The sequence below is a fragment of the Capricornis sumatraensis genome, chromosome X (genome assembly GCF_032405125.1).
Source record: "Capricornis sumatraensis isolate serow.1 chromosome X, serow.2, whole genome shotgun sequence".
Classification (NCBI taxonomy): Eukaryota; Metazoa; Chordata; class Mammalia; order Artiodactyla; family Bovidae; genus Capricornis; species Capricornis sumatraensis.
The window spans coordinates 57695250-57722524 of NC_091092.1; the positions used below are offsets into that span (position 1 = coordinate 57695250).

At 45.6% G+C, this 27275-nt stretch overlaps 1 protein-coding gene across 6 annotated transcripts in view; it reads left to right on the forward strand.

Moving 5' to 3' along the window:
- The window catches only part of MAMLD1 (mastermind like domain containing 1), a 55959-nt gene that overhangs the window by 20849 nt on the left and 7835 nt on the right, over positions 1-27275 (forward strand). For 2 of the 6 annotated variants that reach the window (XM_068962781.1, XM_068962782.1), the window contains 2 exons: positions 187-312; positions 26569-26812. The exons of 2 other annotated variants lie outside the window; for them this stretch is intronic. In XM_068962781.1, the coding sequence (XP_068818882.1) occupies positions 187-312; positions 26569-26812 (370 nt within the window). The remainder of the gene's footprint in view (positions 1-186; positions 313-26568; positions 26813-27275) is intronic. 2 more of the 6 variants (XM_068962783.1, XM_068962784.1) reach the window with 1 other exon arrangement.

The window sequence follows — 27275 nt, forward strand, 5'->3', positions numbered from 1 at the left end:
CATGGCCATGACAGTACCAGGAGGAGAGAGACCATGTCTTTTACATCCAGGTCTCATGAAGCCTCACGAGCCGCGCGCTCCACACCCAGGATCAGTCTTTGGTTGGGTGCACCCGTGGGGGTGGCCAGGGTGAGCAGCCAGCCCTTGTCCACAGTTCAGGAGCACTTAGGTTTGATTTTGTTATAGGCGTGTTGCCAACTGTTCTCGTGGACTTCCGTGGCTGGCTCGATGGAGCACCAGCTGAATCAGCACTGGAACCCTTATCCTATCAGGCAGCATCCTCAGCCTGGAGCCGTGTCACCATCTAAGATTGTGAGCTTTTTTGGTTTCTTTTGTTTTCAGTGGGGAGTGTTTGTAGTCTGACTGTGTTGCCTCAGAGCCAGAGCAGCTGGCTCAGAGAGAGAATCCTTAATGTTCAGGGTCTTGAAAATCCATCCTCCCCCCAGCCACAGCTGATTCCCTAGGTGGGGATGGGGAAAGCCTTGGGAGAAGGAGCACGTGGCTGAGCTTCCCGAGGCCAGGAGGAGCACCCGTGACCTCTGCCAAGCCCAAGGGGCTACAACCGCTGCCAGGGGCCGCCTTCTGGGCCCCTGCTGCCTGGGGCTGAGCGTGCTACCCAGTTCTTCCCTCCTGTTTCTCCTTGTGGTCCTCAGAGGTAGAGGCTGTTAGCATTCCCTTTAAAGCTGAGAAAACTGAGGCACAGAGAAGTCCACAGAGTTGCCTGCAGTCACACAGCCAGTCAGGGCCAGAGCACAGAGTGTGGCTGCAAAGGCCACACTCGTAACCCTGCACACGGGGGCCTGGCCTATCCTGCCTGACCCTCCTCACTTCTGCCTCGTCCACAAAGCGGGTGTGATGATAGGTTGTTAGAGGAGTAAATGTGTTCATTCAGTGCACCTAAAGTACTGCCAACAGATGCTTGCTGTCACTATGACTGTCTCCTAGGCCTGAGTCTCCAGATCTGGTTCTCTTTGTGGGGCTATGTTCCTTCTTGTGGCCTTTCCACATTGAATTAGAATCCTAAGAATTCAGTGCTGGTCCTGTGAGCAGGAGAAGGTGGGAGAAAGGAAGAGGTGAGTGCTTAGCATGGTCACCTGCAGGATGGACAGGAAGTCCGTGCTTTCTTGCTCCCACCATGGTGGACTTGGCCATGCTTTACTACCACCCAAGCCAACCCTCAGAAAACACTCTTGTCCTCCTCTTTGGTGTTGACTAGCTCATCACACCTCTGTGGGTGGTAGCAGGAGGACTGGGCATTCATTTTTAGCCAGATCACAGTTGCTTTAAAGAGTAGTTTCTAAATGGAACATGAGAAAGCAATTCTCAAGTCAGCAGAAATGCCAAATCCAGCTGTTGATAGGAGCATGTTGCAGACTAGTCTCGCTCAATTTGGGGGATTCCACTTTACCAGCTAAGTGATTGATCCAATTTCAATGGACTGCTTGCTTGCATTGGAGGTAAAAGGTAAATGTCATGTGGTGTCAGGGCAGCGAGTAAGCGTGGCAGAGGCACTGGAGAGAGTCGGACTGGGGTTCCAGTCCAGACACCATCACTGTGTGGACAGTGTGCCAGGAGCAATGTCAGTTAAGCCCTCTGAGCGTCAGCTATACCTGGGCAAATGGCTGGGATTCATTTTGTTGGCCTTGGAAGATAGGAGATGCTGAACTGAGCATGCTCGGGGTGCAGCCTGGCCCACACTCTGCAGCTCCGCAGGGCCAGCCCAGGCTCCCAGACTTGGGTCTCAGAGCCCTGGAATCAGATGTGTTTCTAAATTCAGAACTTTAGGGACTTAAGCAAGATAATATGCTGCATATGCCAAATATCACACAATCCTATGGTGGAATCTGGGGCAGCATTTTATTATTTTTGCAGAGAAATAAGAATATTTAACTGAGCCCGGGTCAAGTTTTGCTCCCAAATAAATTTTGGCACCAAATTTACAAAAACAGAATAAGCTTTCAGAGCTTTTGGCCTTGAAACTACAGATAAGGGATGTGGACCTACAATTTCTAAGGGAAGGACTTTGAAGTCGAGACACATAGCCCTGGTGTGTTGAATTTCAATGGCCCTAAATCTCCTCACTGCATTCCCCACCCTACTCCCAAGGCTGGGTGATTTCTCTGTTTTTAACCGAAGTGAAGCAAAATGAAATTTGTTTCCATAATTGCATGCCCCTTCTCACTGAAAACTATTGAAGATGCCTTAGGGCTTTGTGAAAATCAGGATTAGGACTTCAGTTTTAGCATCAAGCCACTGGAGGATGGCACTAACATTTACTCAAAGACAAAACAGTTCTGTTCAGGAGATAGGAGTTGTGCTCTGGAAGACTCAGAGTGGCAAGACGCAGCAGGAGCACCCTAGGTGCACATGGGCTTGCAGAGCTGGATGGGTAGCAACTCAGGGAGGAGGGATGTAGATGGTGGCCAGTTGGAATAAGAACAAAATGCCTGAAATCTGATCTTGAGGCAGGCCGAGGCAACTGAGGGGAAGGGAGCAGCTGCAGAGAAATAGACCATAGAGGCCCGTGATATGGTTTGTACAGATTTTGAGAGGGGACCGGAGCCTGCCTTGGCGAAGGCTAGACAAGCCCTTGCCTGGGTCTGTTATGCTTTCTGCCTTTAACTCCAAGCTGCACATCTCTGGTGCTCAGGGAGCGGTGAGCCCCCAAAAGTGGTGGAGGCCATGGGCTCATGAGGAGAACTGCCATCTGCCCTCCTAGAGGGGCTAGGCCTGGGAAGGGGCTCTGGGCACCTCGATCTGAAATGGGACCTAGAGGAAGCTCTCTTGTCACCCTCACTTGTGAGTCCCTCTTGTCCTTAGAATGAGACAGCTCAGAGCCAGGAACATTGTGGCCTTGACCCTTGGGTCTTGGCAGGAGGTGAAGCAGGGGCTGGGCTTGGGGCCTGGATGACTGGGATCCAAATCCTGGCTCTGCCACTTCTTTGTTTGGCCTGCTCTGTCCCCTTTCTGGGCCTCAGTCTCCCCATCTGTGAAATGGAGATGCTAGTATACCTATCGAATGGGGTTGCTGGGAGTGTTCAATGCAATGAGGTCAGCATGCTCGGCATGGGCCTCACACACTATCATGCTCTGCTGAAGTTAGGTCTGCTGTTGAAAGTTCTGGAAACTCAGAATACCTCTCTGGCTTCAGGGTTGGGTACTGGCTTGCAGAGGATGGGTGGGGAGTGCCCTCCCAGTGTGGGTGTCAGGGAGGACATTTACCAGGTGGCTGAGGAGCAGCCAAGGGGTGGACACAGACTGGTGACCCCACAAAGGAGCAGAGAAGCTTCCTGAGCACCCTGGCCCATGGGGAGGGGACAGTGCTGGCCCTTCTCCTTCCAGCAAAGATGGCAGGGATGCTGGGAGCCAGGCAGGGGTGGCACCATCCCCATGTGGGTTCTGAGTAACAAAGGGACCACAGGATGACTTTAGGTGGGCAGTGGAGGAGTCAGGAGTGCCCGTTTCTGCCTGCACCAGCTGGGCCCCAACCCTGCTGCCTGCCAAAGCCCAGGGGCCACCTGAAGCATCTAGATGCAGAGGGCCCGCTACTGATAGGTCGACAGAATGGATGGAAAGGCGAGTAAGGGCCAGCTTTGCACTGCAAATGACAATCTATCCCTTCACCCTGCGACTACACACTGAAAACCAAAATTATAAAACCAGGTTAGTTAGACCGAGAGAATTCCCTACTCTTGTCAGAGTGACAGCGGCTCCATTTTCCACTGGAGGCAGGCAGTGAGAAAGATGGCAGCGAGTGACTCTGCTCCTAGCCTGTATGTCGTTCATGACCCTCTAAAAGCACGTGACCACTACCTTGCCAAAATACCTGACCCCCTTGGAATCAGATGCACCAAACATTGTTGAGGAAGGGCCTATGACCTTGAGCTTGAAGTCCTTCTTTTTCATCTGCTTCTGTTAATTCTGCTGTTTTGAGGCTAAGAGGCAGGGCAACACCCCCTGTGTTATGAGAAAAATTTCTTCACATTTGTCTCTTACTAATTCTGGTGAAAAGCATCACAGATTTTGTTTCAAGGGTTAGTCCTGCTGAAATGCAAGAGGGAGGTGTCTGGTGGAAGCTTTGGGCTGCAGTGAGCAAGGAGCAGGGCAAGCAAGTCAGATTTCAAAGAGCCGCTGGGTCGGAGCCGGGCCTCAGCTTCCACGCACCTTCTCTACCAGAGATAAGAACATCTGACTAAAAAAGCATCTTTTAAGCATGATTGCATGTACAAGCTTAGTGTTTCCTTTCTTTTTAAAAATTGGACAACAAAGAACTGTTTAGTTTGGGGAAACACTTTTTAGCTGCTTTTGAAGGAAATAAAATTATACACAGTGTAATATAGATTTTGATAATGTAGGGACTGACATCTGCATGTTGAACAAATTCTAACTACTCTCTATTGTCAGGAAATGAAAGTCCATTTTGGAAAACAGTCAGAATTTGGTACTAATGTTACCAAAAATTGTATTGTTTTCTCAGTTTCTTTTTTGATTTCTAAGTACCATTAATGGTCCTCCACCTCACAGCACACCTCACAGGTCCTTTTATTTTAAAATTAATTAATTTATTTTAATTAGAGGCTAATTACTTTACAATATTGTAGTGGTTTTTGCTCAGAGAAGGCAATGGCAACCTACTCCAGTACTCTTGCCTGGAAAATCCCATGGATGGAGGAGTCTGGTAGGCTGCAGTCCATGGGGTCGCTAAGAGTCAGACATGACTGAGCGACTTCACTCACTTTTCACTTTCGTGCATTGGAGAAGGAAATGGCAACGCACTCCAGTGTTCTTGCCTGGAGAATCCCAGGGACGGTGGAGCCTGGTGGGCTGCCGTCTATGGGGTCGCACAGAGTCAGACACGACTGAAGCGACTTAGCAGCAGCAGTGGTTTTTGCCATACTTTTGACATGAATCCGCCATGGGTATACATGTGTTTTCCATCCTGAAGCCCCCTTCCACCCCACCCCATCCCTCAGGGTTGTCACAGGTCACTGGCTTTGAGTGCCCTGTTTCATGCATTGAAATTGGACTGGTGATCTATTTCACATATGGTAATACACATGTTTCAATGCTAGTCTCTCAAATCATCTCACCCTTGCCTTCTCCCACAGAGTCCAAAAGTCTGTTCTTTATATCTGTGTCTCTTTTTCTGTTTCACATATAGGGTCATCATTACCATCTTTCTAAATTCCATGTATATGCATTAATATACTGTATTGGTGTTTTTCTTTTTGACTTACTTCACTCTGAATAATAGGCTCCAGTTTCATCCACCTCATTAGAACTGATTCATATGTGTTCTTTTTAATAGCTGAATAATATTCCATTATGTATAGCACAGCTTTCTTATCCATTCATCTGCTGATGGACATCTAGGTTGCTTCCATGTCCTGGCTATTATAAACAGTGCTGTGACGAACATTGGGGTACACGTGTTTCCTTCAATTCTGGTTTCCTTGGTGTGTATGCCCAGCAGTGGGATTGCTGGGTCGTGTGTCAGTTCTATTTTCAGTTTTTGAGGAATCTCCACACTGTTCTCCACAGTTGCTGTACTAGTTTGCATTCCCACCAACAGTGTAAGAGGGTTCCCTTTTCTCCACACCCTCTCCAGCATTTATTTTTTATAGACTTTTTGATGGTAGCCATTCTGACTGGCATGAGATGGTACCTCATTGTGGTTTTGATTTGCATTTCTCTGATAATGAGTGATGTTGAGCATCTTTTCATGTGTTTGTTACCCATCTGTATGTCTTCTTTGGAGAACTGTCTATTTAGTTCTTTGGTCCATTTTTTGATTGGGTCATTTATTTTTCTGGAATTGAGCTGCATGAGCTGCTTGTATATTTTTGAGATTAATTATTTATCATTTGCTTCATTTGCTATTATTTTCTCCCATTCTGAAGGCTCTTTTCACCTTGCTTATAGTTCCTTTTGTTATGCAAAAGCTTTTAAGTTTAATTAGTTCCCATTTGTTTATTTTTGCTTTTATTTCCATTACTCTGGGAGGTGGATCATAGAGGATCCTGCTATGATTTATGTCAAAGAGTGTTTTGCCTATGTTTTCCTCTAGGGGTTTTATAGTTTCTGGTCTTATATTTAGATCTTTAATCCATTTTGAGTTTATTTTTGTGTATGGTGTTAGAAAGTGTTCTAGTTTCATTCTTTTACAAGTGGTTGACCAGTTTTCCCAGCACCACTTGTTAAAGAGATTGTCTTTTCTGCATTGTATATGCTTGCCTCCTTTGTCAAAGATAAGGTGTCCATAGGTGCGTGGATTTATCTCTGGGCTTTCTATTTTGTTACATTGATCTATACTTCTGTCTTTGTGCCAGTACCATATTGCCTTGATGACTGAAGCTTTGTAGTATAGTCTGAAGTCAGGCAGGTTGATTCCTCCAGTTCCATTCTTCTTTCTCAAGATTGCTTTGGCTATTCGAGGTTTTTTGGTATTTCCATACACATTGTGGAATTATTTGTTCTAGTTCTGTGGAGAAGGAAATGGCAACCCAATCCAGTATTCTTGCCTAGAGAATCCCAGGGATGGGGGAGCCTGGTGGGCTGCCATCTATGGGGTCGCACAGAGTCGGACACGACTGAAGTGACAGCAGCAGCAGCAGCAGCTTGATAGGGATTGCATTGAATCTATAGATTGCTTTGGGTAGTATACTCATTTTCACTATATTGATTCTTCTGATCCATGAACATGGTTTATTTCTCCGTCTATTTGTGTCATCTTTGATTTCTTTCATCAGTGTTTTATAGTTTTCTATATATATAGGTCTTTTGTTTCTTTAGGGAGATTTATTCCTAAGTATTTTATTCTTTTCATTGCAATGGTGAATGGAATTGTTTCCTTAATTTCTCTTTCTGTTTTCTCAGTGTTAGTGTATAGGAATGCAAGGGATTTCTGTGTGTTAATTTTATATTCTGAAACTTTATTATATTCATTGGATTAGCTCTAGTAATTTTCTGGTGGTGTCTTTAGGGTTTTCTGTGTAGAGGATCATGTCATCTGCAAACAGTGAGAGTTTTACTTTCTGTTTTCCAATCTGGATTCCTTTTATTTCTTTTTCTTCTCTGATTGCTATGGCTAAAACTTCCAAAACTATGTTGAATAGTAGTGGTGAGAGTGGGCACCCTTGTCTTGTTCCTGACTTTAGGTGAAATGCTTTCAATTTTTCTCCATTGAGGATAATGTGTGCTGTGGGTTTGTCATATATAGCTTTTATTATGTTGAGGTATGGTCCTTCTATACCTGCTTTCTGGAGGGTTTTTATCATAAATGGATGTTGCATTTTGTCAAACACTTTCTCTGCATCTATTGAGATAATCATATGGCTTTTATCTTTCAATTTGTTAATGTGATGTATCACACTGATTGACTTGTGAATATTGAAGAATCCTTGCATCCCTGGGATAAAGTCCACTTGGTCATGATGTATGATCTTTTAAATATGTTATTGGATTCTGTTTGCTAGAATATTGTTGAGGATTTTTGCATCTATGTTCATCAGTGATACTGGCCTATAGTTTTCTTTTTTGTGGCATCTTTGTCTGGTTTTGGTATTAGGGTGATAGTGGCCTCATAGAATGAATTTGGCAGTTTACCTGCCTCTGCAATTTTCTGGAAGAGTTTGAGTAGGATAGGTATTAGCTCTTCTCTAAATTTTTGGTAGAATTCACCTGTGAAGCTGTCTGGTCCTGGGCTTTTGTTTGCTGGAAGATTTCTGATTACAGTTTCGATTTCCATGCTTGTGATGGGTCTGTTAAGATTTTTTATTTCTTTCTGGTTCAGTTTTGGAAAGTTGTACATTTCTAAGAATTTGTCCATTTCTTCCAAGTTGTCCATTTTATTGTCATATAGTTGCTGATAGTAGTCTTTTATGATCCTTTGTATTTCTGTGTTGTCTGTTGTGATTTCTCCATTTTTATTTCTAATTTTGTTGATTTGATTCTTCTCCTCTTTTTTCTTGATGAGTCTGGCTACTGGTTTGTCTATTTTATTTATCTTCCCAGAGTACCAGCTTTTAGTTTTGTTGATTTTTGCTATAGTCTCCTTTGTTTCTTTTTCATTTATTTCTGCCCTAATTTTTAAGAGTTCTTTCCTTCTACTAACCCTGGGGTTCTTCATTTCTTCTTTTTCTAGTTGCTTTACATATAAAGTTAGGTTATTTATTTGATTTTTCTCTTGTTTCTTGAGGTAAGCTTGTATTGCTATGAACCTTCTCCTTAGCACTGCTTTTAATGAATCCCATAGGTTTAGGTTGTTGTGTTTTCATTTTCATTTGTTTCTATGCATATTTTGATTTCTTTTTTTATTTCTTCTGTGATTCAGAAGCATGTTGTTTAGCCTCCATATGTTTGTATTTTTAATAGTTTTTCCCCTGTAGTTAACATCTAATCTTACCACATTGTGATCAGAAAAGATGCTTGGAATGATTTCAATTTTTTTGGGTTTACCAAGGCTAGATTATATGGCTCAGGATGTGATCTATCCTGGAGAAGGTTCCATGTGCACTTGAGAAAAAGGTGAAATTCATTGTTTTGGAGCAAAATACCCTATAGATATCAATTAGGTATAACTAACTGGTCCATTGTATCATTTGTATCATTTAAAGTTTGTGTTTCCTTGCTAATTTTCTGTTAGTTGATCTATCCATAGGTGTGAGTGGGGTATTAAAGTCTCCCACTATTATTGTGTTACTGGTAATTTCCCCTTTCATACTTGTTAGCATTTGTCTTACATATAGTGGTGCTCCTATGTTGGATGCATACATATTATAACTGTTAACATCTTCTTCTTGGATTGATCCTTTGATCATTATGTAGTGTCTTTCTTTGTCTTTTTTCATGGCCTTTATTTCAGTCTATTTTAGGTGATATGAGTATTGCTACTCCTGCTTTCTTTTGGTCTCCATTTGCATGAAATATCTTTTAAGTCTGTATGTGTCCCTTGGTTTGAGGTGGGTCTCTTGTAGACAGCATATATGCTGCTGCTGCTGCTAAGTCGCTTCAGTTGTGTCTGACTCTGTGCGACCCCATAGACGGCAGCCCACCAGGCTCCCCCGTCCCTGGGATTCTCCAGGCAAGAACACTGGAGTGGGTTGCCATTTCCTTCTCCAATGCATGAAAGTGAAAAGTGAAAGTGAAGTCGCTCAGTCGTGTCCGACTCTTCGTGACCCCATGGACTGCAGCCTACCAGACTCCTCCGTCCATGGGATTTTCCAGGCAAGAGTACTGGAGTGGGGTGCCACTGCCTTCTCCGAGACAGCATATATAGGGGTCTTGTTTTTGTATCCATTCAGCCAGTCTTTGTCTTTGGTTGGGGGCATTCAACCCATTTACATTTAAGGTAATTATTGATAAGTATGATCCCATTGCCAAAAGCAGAAGTTTAAAATGTGCTGCCTATCAAATGCTAATCTTTTAAACATCAAGCTTCTTTTCTGTGGGAACCTCGAGAATGAGTGAGATGTCACGTTGCAATGAGGCATCATTACATTTTGCCCCTGGAGTAATCATTACTCAGTGAGGTCAACACCAGAATTTACAGGAATGCAAAAAGCAACCCCCCGCCCTGCCGCCCCAGTTCTGATGCCTCTTTTATGGTGATCACTAGCCTTAATTTTTAATTGCTAAACAATTGACTCATGAAAGCTAGAAAGGCAACAATTTTCATAAACCTCCTGTGATGTTGCTGTTTGGCTTTTTGTTTGTTCGTTTTCTTTAAACATACCTGAAAAGCAGTGAACTCAACTGAAGTCAGAATGCCCCAAATGAGGTGTTTTAAAAGTGAAGTATATAATTTTTAATACTAAATTTCATTGAAATACCTGTGTATTTGTCACTGTAGAGCAAGGAAAGGAATCTGATTTCAATTTTCAAAGAGTCATAAAGAAGACAGAAAGAAATCATTGGGTTGTCTTCCTTTAAACTGTAACTCCTTATGAATATCTATTAATACAAACCCAAAATATAGACCACCTCACAGAGACGCCGTCCACTTCCACACCTAAAACAGATTTGAAAGTGAAGCGCTCAGCTGCTGTTATGATCGCAAACGAAAAGTTTGCAAAATAGAAAAACTGTCTAGGGCAGATGGCGAGTCACAGTGTATTTGCCCCATTCAGCTGTGGCCCTAATGCCTATAGCCAGCATTGTCACTGAGGGCAGGATGGTGCCAGAGGAGCATTGTGGGTCAGAGGTGTGACCTAATGGGTGAGCAAAGGATGTGCCTAAGGGGCTCTGCTGCATCACTTTCCCTCCTTCCTGTGCCCTCCCCAGCTTCCCTCTCTCAAATCCATTAATGGCCCCATAGCCATTAATAGCTGTTTCCATCGCCTCAGCTTTATGGAAACCTCTCCTGAGTCTGTTTGTATTTTGAGCCTCTTCTGTCCTTTGGGAGTTGTCAAATCCCACAACCTGGGCCCACGGGGCAAAGTGACATTGTGTGTATGCTCCAGCGTGGCAGCTTAGAGTGTGAAGGGGGCACCAGATGGAGGAACACTGCCTGCAGAGAACCCAGCCTGCCCCTGCCCCACCCCGGCCCCAGAGAAAGAGTTTCTGCTGCTTCCAAAAGAGTCAGTCAGAAAAGTTTAGGTTTTGATTTGATCTTGTGAATTATGCCCACAGTGACAAGCACTGCTTTATTGTTGGATGCGGGCTTACCTTGTTAGCCCCTCCCTTCCAAAGCAGTGAGGTTGTTGAAAGCTAAAAGCAATGTAAAGGTCCAAAGAGATCACATCTCCACCCCAGGCCCACGTGCATGGCAGTCCTGAGCACCCATGCAGTGCCCTGAGCAGTCTTACTTGGCTCCTGACTCCCAATGGAATAACAGCTTCTAAGACAGAGGGTGGCATTTCTCCATTTCTTCCATCCTTTGGTCCTTCTCCCAGTGTTAACTGAGTTTCGTGTTAGATTAGAAATTGAACCATGGCTCACACACAGCTGATAGACCTTGACTCAGTGATGGAATGCTAGATGCACAGGAAAAAGGGGAGTGGGCAGTTCAAGAGATGCTCGCTTGGGGCTGGTGCATGGGGATGACCCAAAGAGATGTTATGGGGAGGGAGGTGGGAGGGGGGTTCATGTTTGGGAACACATGTAAGAATTAAAGATTTTAAAATTAAAAAAAAAAGAAAGAAAAAAAAGGCCTGAAAGATGCATAACCCTACACCAGAAATCACTCCAACTCTTGCTTTGCTTTGGGGAGCTTTGGAGTTGAAGCTAAGCTTGCAGGTTCTGTCTGACCTTTGCTTCCTGTTGCATGCTACCATATTTGGCCAGTTTTGAGCAGAGGAATTGAGCAGAGTTGTGGGGACCCAGAGTTCTCTACAGGTCCATATCTGGGTAGCATATGAAGACTATTTGTCAAGCCAGCCAATTCAGAAGGCCAGTAGGTGAATGGAAAATACTCCTTATTTGCCATTTTGAGTAATGATCATTTATTTCCATGTGACAAGGCTTTGAAAGGTGTGGGAGGCCCCAAACCCTCCTTGAGTGGGAATAAGTAGGGACAACTCCATGACATTTCCCTCTACCAGGCAACACTTTCAAAGCTGAGTGCTCAAAAATGCTAACAGACAAAGCTCTCAAATACCACTTTCTAGTTTCATGTTGTCAAAAAACAAAATCCTGACACCCATTAGGGTGGCTATTATAGCCTTTGTGGAAATTATCTTAGTGGACTTTCGTTTTGATTTCTTTTTGTCATTTGACAGCTATATTGTTAGCTTCTTTTATTTTCTTGCTTCACTTTTTATTTGGAAGTGTCTTTCTTAGTAGAATAATTACATCACAGAGATTCCTTCCTGTCACCCTCCAGAAAGATCTCCTGATCCCCACTCTTGCTGTATTTAGCTGTTAGAGTTTGCGATTGGTACAGATCAGAGGAGCAGAATGAGGTGGGAAAGGGCAGCCTCTGGCAATGGCCTTGACCCTGTCGATTCCCTCAGAACTCATAGAGATCCAGCATCTTACAGGTCTGCTCTGCCTGGCTCCTTCCTCTGCCACCAATGGTCAGTATCACTCTTCCGAGCTCTGTAGTTACCCCACCAATCGTATTGGACCAGGGATTGAGAAAGAGAATGAAGCCTCCTCCTAGAGCCATCAGCATCCAAGTCAACAACACCTCTTACAGGCTTTTATTTTTTTGTGTATGGCTATTACCTCTGAAATCAAAGTTCGACTTTCTGGTATGTTCTTGGACTTTTAAAGGGATTTAAAAATTTAGGAGTTCAGTGCCAATAATTGCTTTTAGGAGGTAGCACTGGTTATTTACTATAGATGAATTCCAGTTTGGATTGTCAAATATTTTCATCACAGAAACCCACAATGTACAATACATATTTGAGTTTGCATCAGAATTGATTTTGATCCAGGAATTCTTGATGCTGTTTAAGATAGATTATTGCTACTAAAATGTGGATCACATGCAACTAATGCAAAATAAAGTATTTAAAAGCTTGAGTACCACACTTGAGATGTGAGTGAAGCAATTTGGGGATCCGCATTCAGTGTGTTTGCTGGATCATGTTGTATAGACAACTGAGGGATGCTGGAATTTTCTTTAGATGAATTGGTCTGTGGATAAAGAAAGATGACACAAGGCTGAGTCGGGTTCCATAGGCCCCAGGCTCTGTTGCTAGAGATGAGCTATCCCCCAGGGCATAATGCAGACCTCATGAAGGGCAGAGGGGCCAAGCTAGCACTTAGGATATACTGAGTTGCAAGTCACAGGAAAAGATAAAGGGAACTGACTGAGTCCTATAAGTGCAAGTCCAGCACTTGGGCAGACTTCAGTAGTGTCCCCAGAGATGCTGTTTTCTGCCTGCTGCCTCTCTGGCCTTCTGGAGCATTGGTTTCGTCCTGAGGCCAGCTCCCCCTTGTGGGCACATGGGTAGCCCTCAGCAAGTCCAGGAGCTACAAGCTCCCTCCTGCCCTCTTCCAGGGGAGCATAAGAGAGAGTTGCTTCTAGAGGCTTTGTCAGAAGAGCACAGAAGCATCTTACCCAGAAAGCCCTTGGTACAATCAGGTACAGTGGCCTGTGTTGGCACCATATCCACTATCTTGCTTCGTGTAAGTGGCTCTCAATGGCTCTCCAACCCTGGGTGGAGCCATATTCCCAAAGCACTTGCTCATTGTAGGGCAAGTGAGGCTCCCTGAAGGGAAACTGCAGAGAATAGGAGGACTAGGTGCTGGCCAAGTCACTGTATTTATACCCTCTGTCCTTCCCTTGTATGTGCCTCCTGAAATGCTCCGTCTTCCTGAAAACCTATGTTCTTCCTCCCCAAAGGGATTCAGAGGGATTCAGTTTGGTCAGAGTGTAGCTTCTCGTATTCCCAGGAACCCTGGCCATAACACTCACTTTAGCAAAGAAAGAGCAGAGGTATCGGAAAGGGGAAAAAAAAATAGTTCCCATGTGAAAAGGGGGAGTTGGAAAGCAGCACATGGGAGTCACTAGCCCAGCATCCACGTCACATCACGCTGGATAGAGTTAGCAAGGCTGGACCTTGGCTCAAGGGATCCTTGTTTCTTTGGCCCTCAGTCTCCTCTTCTGTATGCTGAAAGGGTTGGATTGAAGCAGTAGTTCTTTCTTGAGTGTCCTCGAAGGTTTGTGATAGTACAAAGTCCTGGGCTCTGATTTGTTAGGTCTGAGTGGGACCCAGAGGTATACATTTCTATCAGGTTGCCAGAGGCTGCTGCTGCTGCTGGCTCAAGCACCCCCACTTTGAGAACCTCTGGTGTAGGTGAGTCCCACGGGCCCTTCTCATTCTGACATGAAACAGACACACTGGTAGAGAGGCCTCAGCATCCCTGGCAACTGCAGCCAAAGCTTTCACACTCCTCCTACCTGCACTCTGGGAAACCTGGTACCTTGGAACTAGGTATCTCCTTCCCAGGCACCCTGGGCCTTCTCTCTCCAGACAGCAGCCCACTTCCCCATTTTCCCATGCCCAGAGTTTGGAGATAAGCATTTGGGGGAAGGCAGTGGAAGCCCCTGCAGCTCACAGCATGCCCCACCCAGCAGGGCCTAAAGAGCCAGTCTGAGTGAAGCCCCACATTTTCCCTCTGCTGTGGTGTGTAAATCTAGTGAGGCCTTGGGATGCCTGGCCCGAGGAATACCTTAGTCTCTTGACTCCTAGCTCAGACTCTGTGCTCATGAACTCTGTATTGTGAAGCAAGCAGGTGGCTCCAAATCAGGGAATGAAATGCAAACTTCGTATATTCTTTATCCCCAATGTTCTAATTCTCTATTATTGAATATAAATTTATAATGAAATTAAGCCAAACACACAATTTCTTTATTTAGAGAAGGCAGATTATTTATTACAGATGAAGTATACAAACTTGACTAGAAATACACCCTGCAGATGTTGACTTTGAAGACTGTGTTTATATTTGATGTCACCAATGAATTCATTCTCCTTCTATGAGCACACATCAAAAAGGATATCTGGGGACTTCCCTGGTGGTTCAGTGGTTAAGAATCCACCTTGGGATACAGGAGATGCAGATTCCATCCCTGGTCAGGGAACTAGGATCCCACATGCCTTGGGGCAGCTAAGCCCTCGAGTCATAACTGGAGAGCCCACACAGCAATGAAGACCCAGAGAAGCCCCCTAAATAGGATATCTGTCTGTCCAGGCATAGTAGTAGATTATGCTTGTGCTTACCTTTTTGATTCCCAGAGGTAGCTGTAAGGAGACAAAATAAGTCAGAAGAAAACAGAAGGTGAGGCCTTCAGTTAAAGGAAAGCAGAGAAGGATGCCTCCTCCCAGGCCAGTAGGAAAGGAAGAAAACCTGATAGGTTGCTGTGTGATAGGGACAGCAGGAAGGCTGACTTGTCATTGGAATACCTACTTGTGTATCCATATGGTCAAAATTTTGGGGGAAAGAAGGCAGAGACCAAATCATGAACCCTGGAATGGTTGCCATTCCTGGCAAGAATTCACCAGGCTACCCCTGAAGTGTGCTGAACTGGATCCTTATGGTATTGACCCTGTCCTCTTCAACAGCAACTGGAACATCTCCAGAAAGAACTGGGATTGACAGCAGAAAAAAAAAAAGACCTAAATTCCAAAGCAGTTTTTTAAACCTCTAAATGATGATACCTTTACATGAACTTGAGTTGTTTTCTTGACATAACACCATATTTTTTACTTACGTGAGTCCTGGGTTTTGTTGTTGTTGTTGTTGTTTGTTTTAAAATCTATATGATACATACAAATCTTTGATGGGAATGTTGTCTTTTTTCAATATGTTTTAAGATCTTTTGATTACAAGAATAATATATTCTCTTTGCAGTAAACTTGTAAAATGCAGAAACGTGCAGCAGCAACACAAACCCCATGAGATAGCAAAATATATAAATATAAAGGGACTTCCCTATAGCTCAGGTGGTAAAGAATCTGCCTGCAATGCAGGAGACCAGGGTTCAATCCCTGAGTCAGGAAGATCCCCTGGAGAAGGAAATGTCAGCCTACTCCCATATTCTTGCCTAGAGAATCCCATGGACAGAGGAGCCTGGTGGGCTACAGTCTATGGGGTCACAAAGAGTTGGACACAACTAAGTGACTAACACACACACCATAAATATAAAAGTTATAAATAAGCCAGGGATAACCATTGCTAGCATGCTAGAATCCAGTAGCTCATTATTTTTTTTTCTATGACAAAATATATATATTTCACGACTGGCATCAAGCTGCATATATAACTTTTTCCTTTTATTGTGAAATATGGCATAGATACAGAAAAGTGTGCAAGACCTAGAAGAACAATTGAAAGAAAAAGTATGGTCAAAGCTAGGTTTTTCCAGTAATTACATAGATACGTGAGAGTTGGACCACAAAGAAATCTGAGTGCCAAAGAATTGATGCTTTCAAACGGTGGTACTGGAGAAGACTCTTGAGAGTCCCTTGGACAGTAAGGATATCAAACCAGTCATTCCTAAAGGAAATAAACCCTGAGTATTCATCTGATGCTGAAGCTAAAGCTCCAATCCTTTGGCCACCTGATGCTAAGAGCCAACTCACTGGAAGAGACCCCGATGCTGGGAAAGATTGAGAGCAGGAGGAGAAGGGGACGACAAAGGAGAGATGGTCAGATAGCATCACCAACTCAACAGACATGAATTTGAGCAAGCTCTGGGAGATAGTGAAGGACAGGGAAGCCTGGCATGCTGCAGTCCATGGGGTTGCCAAGAATCTGACACTACTTAGTGACTGAAGAACAACAACAAAGTGAAAACTTGTGTCACCACTGGTTAGGCTGAGGAATGGAACCTTGTCAACCCCCTAGTAGACCCCATGTGTGCCCCTTCACTATCGTGCTTCCAGTGTTCTCTTGCTTTTCTATTTGTTTCATTATGTATTACTGAATTCTTCAACAAGCAGTCAGGTTTTTTTTGAAAAACCAAGTGGCAAGCACAGTCTGGGTGCATAGGCAGCAAAGGGTCCTTGTGTCACTATTCAACAGAGGCTTCCAGAAAAGCAGCTGCTCCCCTCTTAGGGAAGTCAGTGACTGAAGGCACAATGCATCTGAGTGTGGGTAGAGCCCACCGCCATCAGGACCCCTGATAGGCAGAAGAAATACGGCCCAAGGGGTTGGGGTGCTGTCTTGCTTTGCTTTGCTTGCCACAGCCTACCTCCAGGCACTGTAGTTTCCAGGTGGAGGTCAACACAATGCCTCTGTGGGGTGAAGTGACAGTCCTCAGCTAATCCAGGTAGCAGGATATGGAAGGCAGAGCAGGGAATTCAGCAACAAATGGTCAAGCCAGACCTCCACCAGCGTAGAGCAGAGGCAGATACCCAGGGATGTGGAGGCAGGCGGTCATCCAGGCATCTACCCCATTGTGTTGGCCACATGTGTCCACTTCACCCACCAGTGCTGGAGACCACCTGGGGCTGCTGTTCCCGAGCCTGCTGAACATCCTGCCATTTAGACCAAGCTGCTTTTTCACTTTCCCTCTGCCAGCCTGTGATTCAGCTTCCCTGGGTCTGTAGAGTCAGTTAACCCTGGTCTAGCTACTTCCGAGCTTGGGAAAGGCTGCTGCTGCTATGTCTCCTGGAGCATTCATCTTGTTCTTGCAGGGTTGTATCTTTAAAAACCACACCAAACCAAATTGTCAGGGCACTTTTAGTGGGGCTTCGCAAGGGAGTGAATTTAGATGCATGCATTAGATCTGCTGTCTCAATCCGGAAGGCTCCAGAGGATATCCTGCCGCTCCCTTCCTCAGTTGCCTGAATATGGTGGTTAGTTGGAGGGCTTCTTTGGAACCCCATGGCCTGGCAACACACCATACTGTAGCCAATGGGGAGACACTATGGGGCAGGGGGTAGGATTTGGTGTGCATAAGCAAAAGGGTTATGCTTTGGACATTGCATTCTTTAGTATTTGTAATTAAGAGTTCTTATTTTGGAGCAGGTCAGACCCAGATTCAGCTTTCAGCTCTGACTCGGACTTTGAGCAAGTTACTTTGCTCTCTGAACCTTCTTTTCCTCAACTAGAAAATGAACGTAATAACGGTACCCATCATCCAGGGTTGCCATGGGAATTAAGTGAGAGAAAAACTGTACAGAGTTTCACTCAGTGCCTGGTGCATTGCCTTTGTTCATACGTGGTAGCTGTCATCATCACCCTCATCATCATAAGACAATAGGAACCTTCCAGAAGCTGTCAGAGCCTGGCTTGCAGAGGCTCTGCCCTCTGGAGAGTTTTGGTACCCTTTGACCCAGTCCCTGATGTTTCTCATAGCAGTGCTCTTGACCTCACTTTGCTCCTAGTGTGACTCCCATTGGCCCACATAGCCTGACCAAACAAACACACAGTCTTCCTCCTCCATTACCCATTGTTACTGCCGACGGGCATGGCTCTGGTCATCTCTTAGAACTGCCCCATAGAAAACAGTGAGCCTAAATGTCAGAGTGTATTGTAGACCTGCTCTGTGTCTGGCACTGTGGGAGACACAGGAGTACCCACTCTCTACCCCAGGGAGTTAATAGGTCACAGGCTTATTCATTGAAATTAATGCTGTGTGTATTAGGGGAAGTGTAGAGATGCTTATTCCTTCATTCCTTGATTGATTTAAACATTATTGACTTTACCTTTTCCTCTTCTTGAGTTATTTCTCTTTCTTAGGCAAAATAGTGGGCTTCCTGGGTAGCTCAAATGGTAAAGATAGTGAAAGTCACTCAGTCGTCTCCAACTCTTTGTGATCCCATGGACTATACAGTTCATGGAATTCTCCAGGCCAGAATACTGGAGTGGGTAGCCTTTCCCTTCTCCATGGGATCTTCCCAAGCCAGGGGTTGAACTCAGGTCTCCTGCAGGTGGATTCTTTACCAGCTGAGCCACCAGGGAAACCCAAGAATACTGGAGTGGGTAGCCTATCCTTTCTCCAGGGGATCTTCCCAACCCAGGAATAGAACTGGGGTCTCCTGCATTGCAGGCAGATTCTTTACCAGCTGAGCTATCAGGGAAGCCCTAAATGGTCAAGAACGTGCCTGCAATGCGGGAGACCTGGGTCAAATCCCGTGTCAGTAAGATCCCCTGGAAAAGGTTGTGGCAACCCACTCCACTGTTCTTGCCTGGAAAATCCCATGGAGAGAGCAGCCTGGCAGGCTTCAGTTCATGGGATCACAAAGAGTCGGACACAACTGAGCGAGTAACACACAGGCAAAATATCAGTTTACCAGTTGAACGTAACTGGTTAATTTCCAAGTCTGAATACTTGATTGACTAAGGAAGGGAACTTGATTTTGAACGCCGTCCATTTTAACCAGTCCTACATCCAGCATATAGATAGGATACGTGCTACCCTAGAATTTTTTTGCAGAATCTCTCAAGTGAACTTCACACTCCCTGTACCACATGTATCAAAACAGAAATCTCTCAACCTGGAGTTCTCATTTCTTGGTACAGTTGTTATAAAAAGAAAAGAACACCTTGGTGGCACAACAGCCTACCCAGTGGCCCTTGCACATCTATGGAACCATAGCAGCCCTCCAGAGTCTTCTTCCTGCAGGTCTGCTTATATATTGAATTAGGAAAAGTTCCAGTTGGGCAATTTGAGCAAGCAAAACTCAGGGCCTAGCCTCTGTAGTGTGACAGGTCTGGGTTCTAGGCCAGGCCGTGGCACTTACTAACAAGTGACCTCAATTGAGCTAGTTGCTTAACCTCTTTGTGCCTCAGTTTCCTCATCTTTACCATGGGATCATAACAGTGCCTCCCTCTTCAGATTGTTCTAAGAATTAATTGAAATGACTCCAAGAAAGGGCTGAACCCAGTTCCTTAGATTCAGTGCTCAACAAATCTTTCTAATATTATCATCATTGTAATTTATTATTGTTGTTAGTCTGTTTTACAAAAAGATAGGACAAGTGACAGCTCTGCTGAGCTATTGATCAGACCACGCCTAGAGCGTGTTTGGTTCTAAGAGGAGTGGATCAAGATGGTGGAATAGAAGGACCTGGAGCTCACCTCCTCCCACAAATCCAGGCTAGCCCATGTAAAACTCATAGGACAGTGCCTGGAATACTGTAAAAGTGCTTGATACATGGCGGAAGTGTTATTGTTAATTAAGATCATCACTAAACTAACCTTCAGAGAATATAACATGCAGACACTGCACATGTGTTAACTCCATGAAGTCTTGTAACCCCCACCACTCTATGAATGATGCATGTCTATGACTTCCCCTTTACAGATGAGAATATAAAGGCACAGAAAGGTTAAGCAGCCTCCCCACAATTACATAGCTAAGAAGTGTTCAATCCATGAGTCAAGCCCAGGCCAGACCCTCTTTCTCCAGAGCCTGTACTCTTAGCCAGTAGGCCAAAGAGCTATACTCTCCATACTGTTGTCAACATTCACATGTGGCTCTTTAAATTTTGGTTAATTAAAAGTAAATTCAATTAAGAATTCAGTTCTTCATTTGCACCTGACACACTTGAAGTGCTTTTGTACGTGTGGCCGGGGCTACCATATTGAAGAGCACATTCTCTTCCTTCTGGGAGGCTGAGTCTCATGTCAGCATTCTGTGGGACATGCTGCTTGTTGAACTTCTGGGATTCTATTCCTTACAGAATCTCAGGCTAGAGTTGTAAAACTTCTTGTAGTGTTATCAATAGATGCATGCTTGTAATACAGTGAAATCCCATTTGCATTTGGCCAAGTAGTGTAATGGCAAGAGGCCAACAAGTCTGACTCACATTACCTTTTCCTGGTTTCCCAAAGCATTGCTTCATATTTACAAAGTTGTCTCCTGTCACTTCTCTTTGACATGTAGGAATAGTCAACAGTTTGCTCAAAGATCCAGCTTCTTCCACAGGTCTGCCTTGCCCTCTTTGGGCTGTCTGGATGGCATTTAGTACCTTAGCATATTCATCTCACTGTTGACTTATCTGGCATTTTGACCTCTGAGAGCCTCTAACACATGCACAAAGTTTCCAGTACCTCCTGAGCTCTCTCTGTTCACCTCTGCTACATGGTCAGTAAAGAAATGGAGGAGTTCAGGATTTGTTACCTAAACTTTCAGAATGAGTAAGTCTAGATATCTACAAGCTCCTAGAAGCCACTGGAGTTACAGTAAACAACTATAACCTTGCAAATGCACATGCACCTCCTTCAGACCTCCGTGGCAAAGACTGGGCCAAGATCTAATCCAGTTAGTAACTGATAAAGCCAGAGCAGTCATCTGCTTCTTGCAGAGCATCCTGAGTATCTGTGGGGGCTAGTCATAATCTGAGCTTCTCACACCAGGGCCTACTTGCGCTATGGTGAGGTCACAGAATAGCCAGCAACATGGAGTTACACCAGTGTGGATGAAGGACACCCAGCTGCTTCTCTCCATGTGCAAAGAAGGAGCCCTGTTCTCCCAAACCCAGCAGATGCTTGGGTTTTAGTCACTCTGTAAATCAGATCCAGGTCTGTACCCACCTTGTCGTTGTGTGTCCTGGGTAAACCTATCTCCACTTCCTTGTCTTGTAAACTAAGAAAGGAAGTGAAGTCGCTCAGTCGTGTCCAACTCTTCGCGACCCCGTGGACGTAGCCCACCAGGCTCCTCCGCCCATGGGATTCTCCAGGCAAGAATACTGGAGTGGGTTGCCATTTCCTTCTCCAGGGGATCTTCCCGATCCAGAGATCAAACTCAGGTCTCCCACATTGCAGGCAAACGCGTTAATCTCTGAGCCACCAGGGAAGGTCTGGTAAACTAAGGACAGCCTCAAATATGTGTGTACATGCACAGTTAGTCCAATAAATATGTCAACAGATGTTATTTCCACAGAGTGATTATGTTTTCTGTTCTGCTGATGGGTTTTATTAACACAACAGTATTGGAAAGGGATGAGTTGATGTGCTTAAAATGAGAGTCAACGCTCAGTTTATCATTAATGATCATCCCCAAAAGAAGCTAGCACAGCCTTCACTAGTTTATCATTTCCAAGGTGCCTAGGACGTCATGCTAAACTCATAGCAGAGTCAAGTTGGTTGGATTTTCCAAATATTTGTTGAACCCTTTGCCTATGTCAGGCACTGTGTGGGCACCAGAGGGATTTAATTTTGATGAAGACTTGGCACAAAAATAACAGAAATGGTATGGACCTAACAGAAGTAGAAGATATTAAGAAGAGGTAGCAAGAATACACCGAAGAACTATACAAAAAAGATCTTCACGACCAAGGTAATCACGATGGTGTGATCACTCACCTAGAGCCAGACATCCTGGAATGTGAAGTCAAGTGGGCCTTAGAAAGCATCACTATGAACAAAGCTAGTGGAGGTGATGGAATTCCAGTTGAGCTATTTCAAATCCTGAAGGATGATGCTGTGAAAGTGCTGCACTCAATATGCCAGCAAATTTGGAAAACTCAGCAGTGGCCACAGGACTGGAAAAGGTCAGTTTTCACTCCAATCCCAAAGAAAGGCAATGCCAAAGAATGCTCAAACTACCACACAATTGCACTCATCTCACACACTGGTAAAGTAATGCTCAAAATTCTTCAAGCCAGGCTTCAGCAATACATGAACCGTGAACTTCCTGATGTTCAAGCTGGTTTTAGAAAAGGCAGAGGAACCAGAGGTCAAATTGCCAACATCCACTGGATCATCAAAAAAGCAAGAGAGTTCCAGAAAAACATCTATTTCTGCTTTATTGACTATGCCAAAGCCTTTGACTGTGGATCACAATGAACTGTGGAAAATTCTGAAAGAGATGAGAATACCAGACTACCTGACCTGCCTCTTGAGAAACCTGTATGCAGCTCAGGAAGCAACAGTTAGAACTGGACATGGAACAACAGACTGGTTCCAAATAGGAAAAGGAGTACGTCAAGGCTGTATATTGTCACCCTGCTTATTTAATTTATATGCAGAGTACATCATGAGAAACGCTGGGCTGGGAGAAGCACAAGCTAGAATCAAGATTGCCAGAAGAAATATCAATAACCTCAGATATGCAGATGACACCACCCTTATGGCGGAAAGTGAAAAGGAACTAAAAAGCCTCTTGATGAAAGTGAAAGAGGAGAATGAAAAAGTTGGCTTAAACCTCAACATTCAGAAAACGAAGATCATGGCATCTGGTCCCATCACTTCATGGGAAATAGATGGGGAAACAGTGGAAACAGTGTCAGACTTCATTTTTGGGGGGCTCCAAAATCACTGCAGATGGTGACTGCAGCCATGAAATTAAAAGACGCTTACTCCTTGGAAGAAAAGTTATGACCAACCTAGATAGCATATTGAAAAGCAGAGACATTACTTTGCCAACAAAGATCCGTCTAGTCAAGGCTATGGTTTTTCCAGTGATCATGTATGGATGTGAGAATTGGACTGTGAAGAAAGCTGAGTGCCTAAGAATTGATGCTTTTGAACTGTGGTATTGGAGAAGACTCTTGAGAGTCCCTTGGTCTGCAAGGAGATCCAACCAGTCCATTCTGAAGGAGATCAGCCCTGGGATTTCTTTGGAGGGAATGATGCTAAAGCTGAAACTCCAGTACTTTGGCCACCTCATGCAAAGAGTTGACTCATTGGAAAAGACTCTGATGCTGGGAGGGATTGGCGGCAGGAGGAGAAGGGGATGACCAAGGATGAGATGGCTGCATGGCATCACTGACTCGATGGACGTGAGTCTGAGTGAACTCCAGGAGTTGGTGATGGACAGAGAGGCCTGGCGTGCTGCGATTCATGGGGTCGTAAAGAGTCGGACACAACTAAGCGACTGAACTGAACTGAACTGGCACAACAAGGATGTTCAGTCAGTCAGAGGTGTTCAGCCATAAGCGCTGGGCCAAAAAGTGTTAGTTGCTCAGTCCTGTCTGACTTTATGCGACCCCATGAACTGTGGCCCAGGCTCCTTGTCCATGGGGGTTCTCCAGGCAAGATTACCGGAGTGGGCTGCCATTTTCTTCTCCAAAGGAGAGGCAGAATTCTCAGGGTGGATCTCCAAAGACATGCAGGACCCCTAAAGACCATGAGCACAGAGGGCTGAATGCACGTGGCAGCCTGTCTGGGGAGCTCCGAGGAGATAGGTATGACTGGAGATTAGAGTACAGGACATAGAGTACAGGACACAGTGGGGCGGGAGACCTGGCTGCCAAGAAGATGGGAAGCCCCGGGACAATGAACCCTAATAACAGAGCTTACAGGATGTGCTTGGGCCTGTAAGTATCTGCAAGCCATTGGAGAGACCCAGAGACAACCTTTTTCCAGCAGGTTCTCTAGCATGTTCTATAGCATGGGAAGCCCAGTGGGTGTGAGCTCTGTGAAATTGGGCACCAGCATCAGACACTATTCATCTGATTCTCTGAAATTTGGAATCGCTTGGAAGCAGCCAATCCAAGAGGTAGAAATCATTGTCCACCAGTTATGGACTGACCTGCTTTCTGAGATTTTCAGTGATTCCTAAGAGAGAGATGGGTTTACCTTATGTGTGGAAATCTCTAGGAGTTGAAACATCCCTACCACCTTTTCCTTGGAACCTGGGCCTCCTGATAACAGGGTGTGTGGGACAGAGGTTTCTTTGTCAAAGTAAATAGAGAAGATGCATGAACATCAGCTACAAAGCTCCTTGTCAATCAGAGTCTCGACTGAATCTCATTTAGTTTATATCTTTCTTTTTTTAACCAAGGATCCCATTGGTCTGCCAAGTGCCTGCTCCCATTTTGCTCCACGTGAATGGGTGGCTGCTGGCCTGTTCCAAACTGTTGTTGAAACAGAACTGCCCACACTGCTGGGGCATCTTCTGCTGATGGTAATTTCCATGTGCCATCGGCAGGTTTTTTTCTGCCTGATGAACTACCAAGGCACTGGGAGCGTATGTTCCTGCTGATGAGGGGTCTTGCTTCTTGACCCATCACTAATATCCTACCAGTCACATGAAGCTACCAGGGACTCCTAAGCAAAAGCTTACAGTGCTTCAATTCCCTGCAAATAAGCCCTGCTCATTGCTTTCCGACTATGGCGTCATCTGGTGGGTGAGGAATGAGACCTCTAGGAATAGTTGCATATCAGGATTGCAAAAACCCCTCCATGGCTATAAAACAGTGTTTTAAATTACCAAGGTGCTCAGTATGCAGGCACAAAGAATAGTCCATTGTAGAGAGTAACGTTTCTGCTCATATCCCAGATGACCTTGGTTCAAGGACAAATTGGAGCTTGATTTAGCAAAGCTGCAGGTGGTCAGTGAGATTGGCTCTGCACTGATGCAACCCACCTGAGTGGAGGGGTGCCGGGCCCTCCGTGGTGGGTATATCGTCAGAATGGCAAAGGTATTTTCTCTCCCTCATGTACTGAGTTCAGTTGCTAAGCATATTCCATGTGGTTTTCTGGTTTTGTATTTCTTTGGGGAGAAGAGTGTCATCTCCAAAACTCTCAAAATAGTTCAGTTTTCTTCCTAATCCCATCTTTGTGTGCTGTGCTTAGTCACTCAGTCATTTCTGACTCTTTGTGACCCCATGGACTGTAGCCCACCAGTCTCCTCTGCCATGGGGATTCTCCAGGCAAGAATATTGGAGTGAGTTGCCATGCCCTCCTCCAGGAGATCTTCCCAACCCAGGGATCAAACCCAGGTCTCCCACATTGCAGGTGGATTCTTTACCATCTGAGCCTAAGTTGTTCTTAAAATTTTGCCCTGGGGCCCCCTCGTAAAACCTGGCCTGTACTTCTCTTAATGGCACATTTGAACAGTATCTACATTTCAGACTTGTTTTCCATATGACAAGCTAATCACACACACACATGCACGCATGCATGCACCGTGCCAAACTCCATGTAGACTTGAGAACCAGGCAAACCTGCATTTGCATCCTCCTCTACTACTTACTAGCTGTGTGACTTTGGGCAACTTCATTAACCTCTCTGGGCCTCTGTGTCCTCATTGTAAAATAAGGACAGTAATTGTTCCTGCCTCACATACAGCTGTTTCAAGGGTTGAGTGAGACTGAGGATCAAAAGCACTTGGTTTAGTGCCTGGTACCTAGCAAGTGCTTGATCAGTTCAGTGGTGGCAGTTTTTACCATTAATTCAATTCAGATGAGGCATCCAAATATCTAGTGTCTTGTCATCCATCACAGAGAATTGCCCACTGTAGGCAGTTAGTCATGTTTACTGAATTGACTCCATCTCTTTAGCTGAGGATCGGGAGATAAATATTTCCCTGTCTACTGGGATGTTTGATAAGACACGGGTGATCACTCGAAGCTCAGGTATGAAAAGCATGTGAATGAAGAGGCTGCTTTACATACAAAGAGCTTCTCCTCAGGGCGGGCTCCCCTGGTCATCTTGGGCACCCCGTGGCCAGGTGTTCAGCAGGAGGTCAGGGTTCCCTCAGCACCTCCGTGGAGTCTTGCGGCCTCCTCTGACATGGATATCAAGTGTGAGGGTTTTAATTGCCTTTGGCTGAAAGAATGGGGTCAGATGTTCAATTCAGATGAAATCCCTGTCTTCTAAAACGTTATGAGGGGCCACCCACACAAAAGTCCCTAATCCTCAGGGCCCCGGCAGGGTGAAGTGCCTGAGGGCTGCAGCTCAGGGCTGCTTGGAGATTCCTGCCTGACTGCCTGGTTGTGCACCTTACTCAGCACGTGTACACACATGTACGTACAGACCAGTGTAGAATGGTGTGCTCTGTTAGGGGGGAGAGCATGGGGACAGATCGGGATTGGGCATTGATGAACCAGCTATCTGACCTAGCCTGATGCCCATTTCCAACCAGACAGTGACTGATAGAGGCAGAGTCTCCTTAACTGAGACCCATGGATGGGGAGTAAGTGGCCCAGAAAACCCCGGAAATTATATATAAAATGTTGGTGGGCTGGGAAGGGAGAGACACCAGCATTAGTGCTTTTTCTGTGGAGAGAGACTATAGCTTTTAAGAGACTTCTCAGAGGAGTCTGTGACCCAAGACAATTAAGAACGCAGAGCTTCTGGGTTTGGTTGGCCCAGGCTAGTTGGTGTGTGTAATCAAAGCCCCAGATGACCCCCGTCTAAGCGGTCAGGGCAGTGACAGGAGTAGTCAGAGGCAAGTTGTGGCCACGCCGCTGACAGACTCTTCAATGGTTGTTGTAGACTCATGTAGACAAAGCCTGCAAGCTTGGGGAAGCCAGGCCCCCCCAGGTCAGCCTCGGGCGACAGCCCCCGTCCTGCCAGGCCCTGGGGAGTGAGTCCTTCCTGCCCAGCAGCTCCTTTGCTCATGAGCTGGCCCAAGTCACCTCCTCGTACAGCACCTCAGAGGCAGCGCCCTGGGGCGGCTGGGATCCGAAGGCCTGGAGGCAGGTGCCCGCTCCACTACTGCCTAGCTGCGACGCTGTTGGTAAGTCACTCCCCCCCCAGCCTCGCTTTCCTCATCTGTCAACTGGGCACAGTCCCCTGCTCAGCCTGCCCACCTGCTTCACAGTGTTGTTGGAGGAACAGAGGAGGTGACAGCCCAGCCCATAAAGCTCTGTGCACCTCGGAGAGATGTCCAGAGCTTTCTCTGCTGCATCCCAGTCAGTCTTTGGCAAAGAGACCACCCAAGCCAGCAGAGGGAGACTAAGTGGGCATCACCCCGGGGACAGTCACTCCCTCCCTGCTGTTGGCCGTCCAGCACCCCAGTTCCTTCCCTGCCTGTCTGTCCCTGTGACCAGACTGTGAACTGTAGGCGGACAGGGCCTACGCCTTTGGAACTACAAATCTCGGCCCGCACCCCACCTCCCCCGGCCTGGTGCCTGCCTACTCCATACCTGGCGGGCACTTGGGAGCTGCCTCTCCAGCCATCTGCTGGGGCTCCACACCCC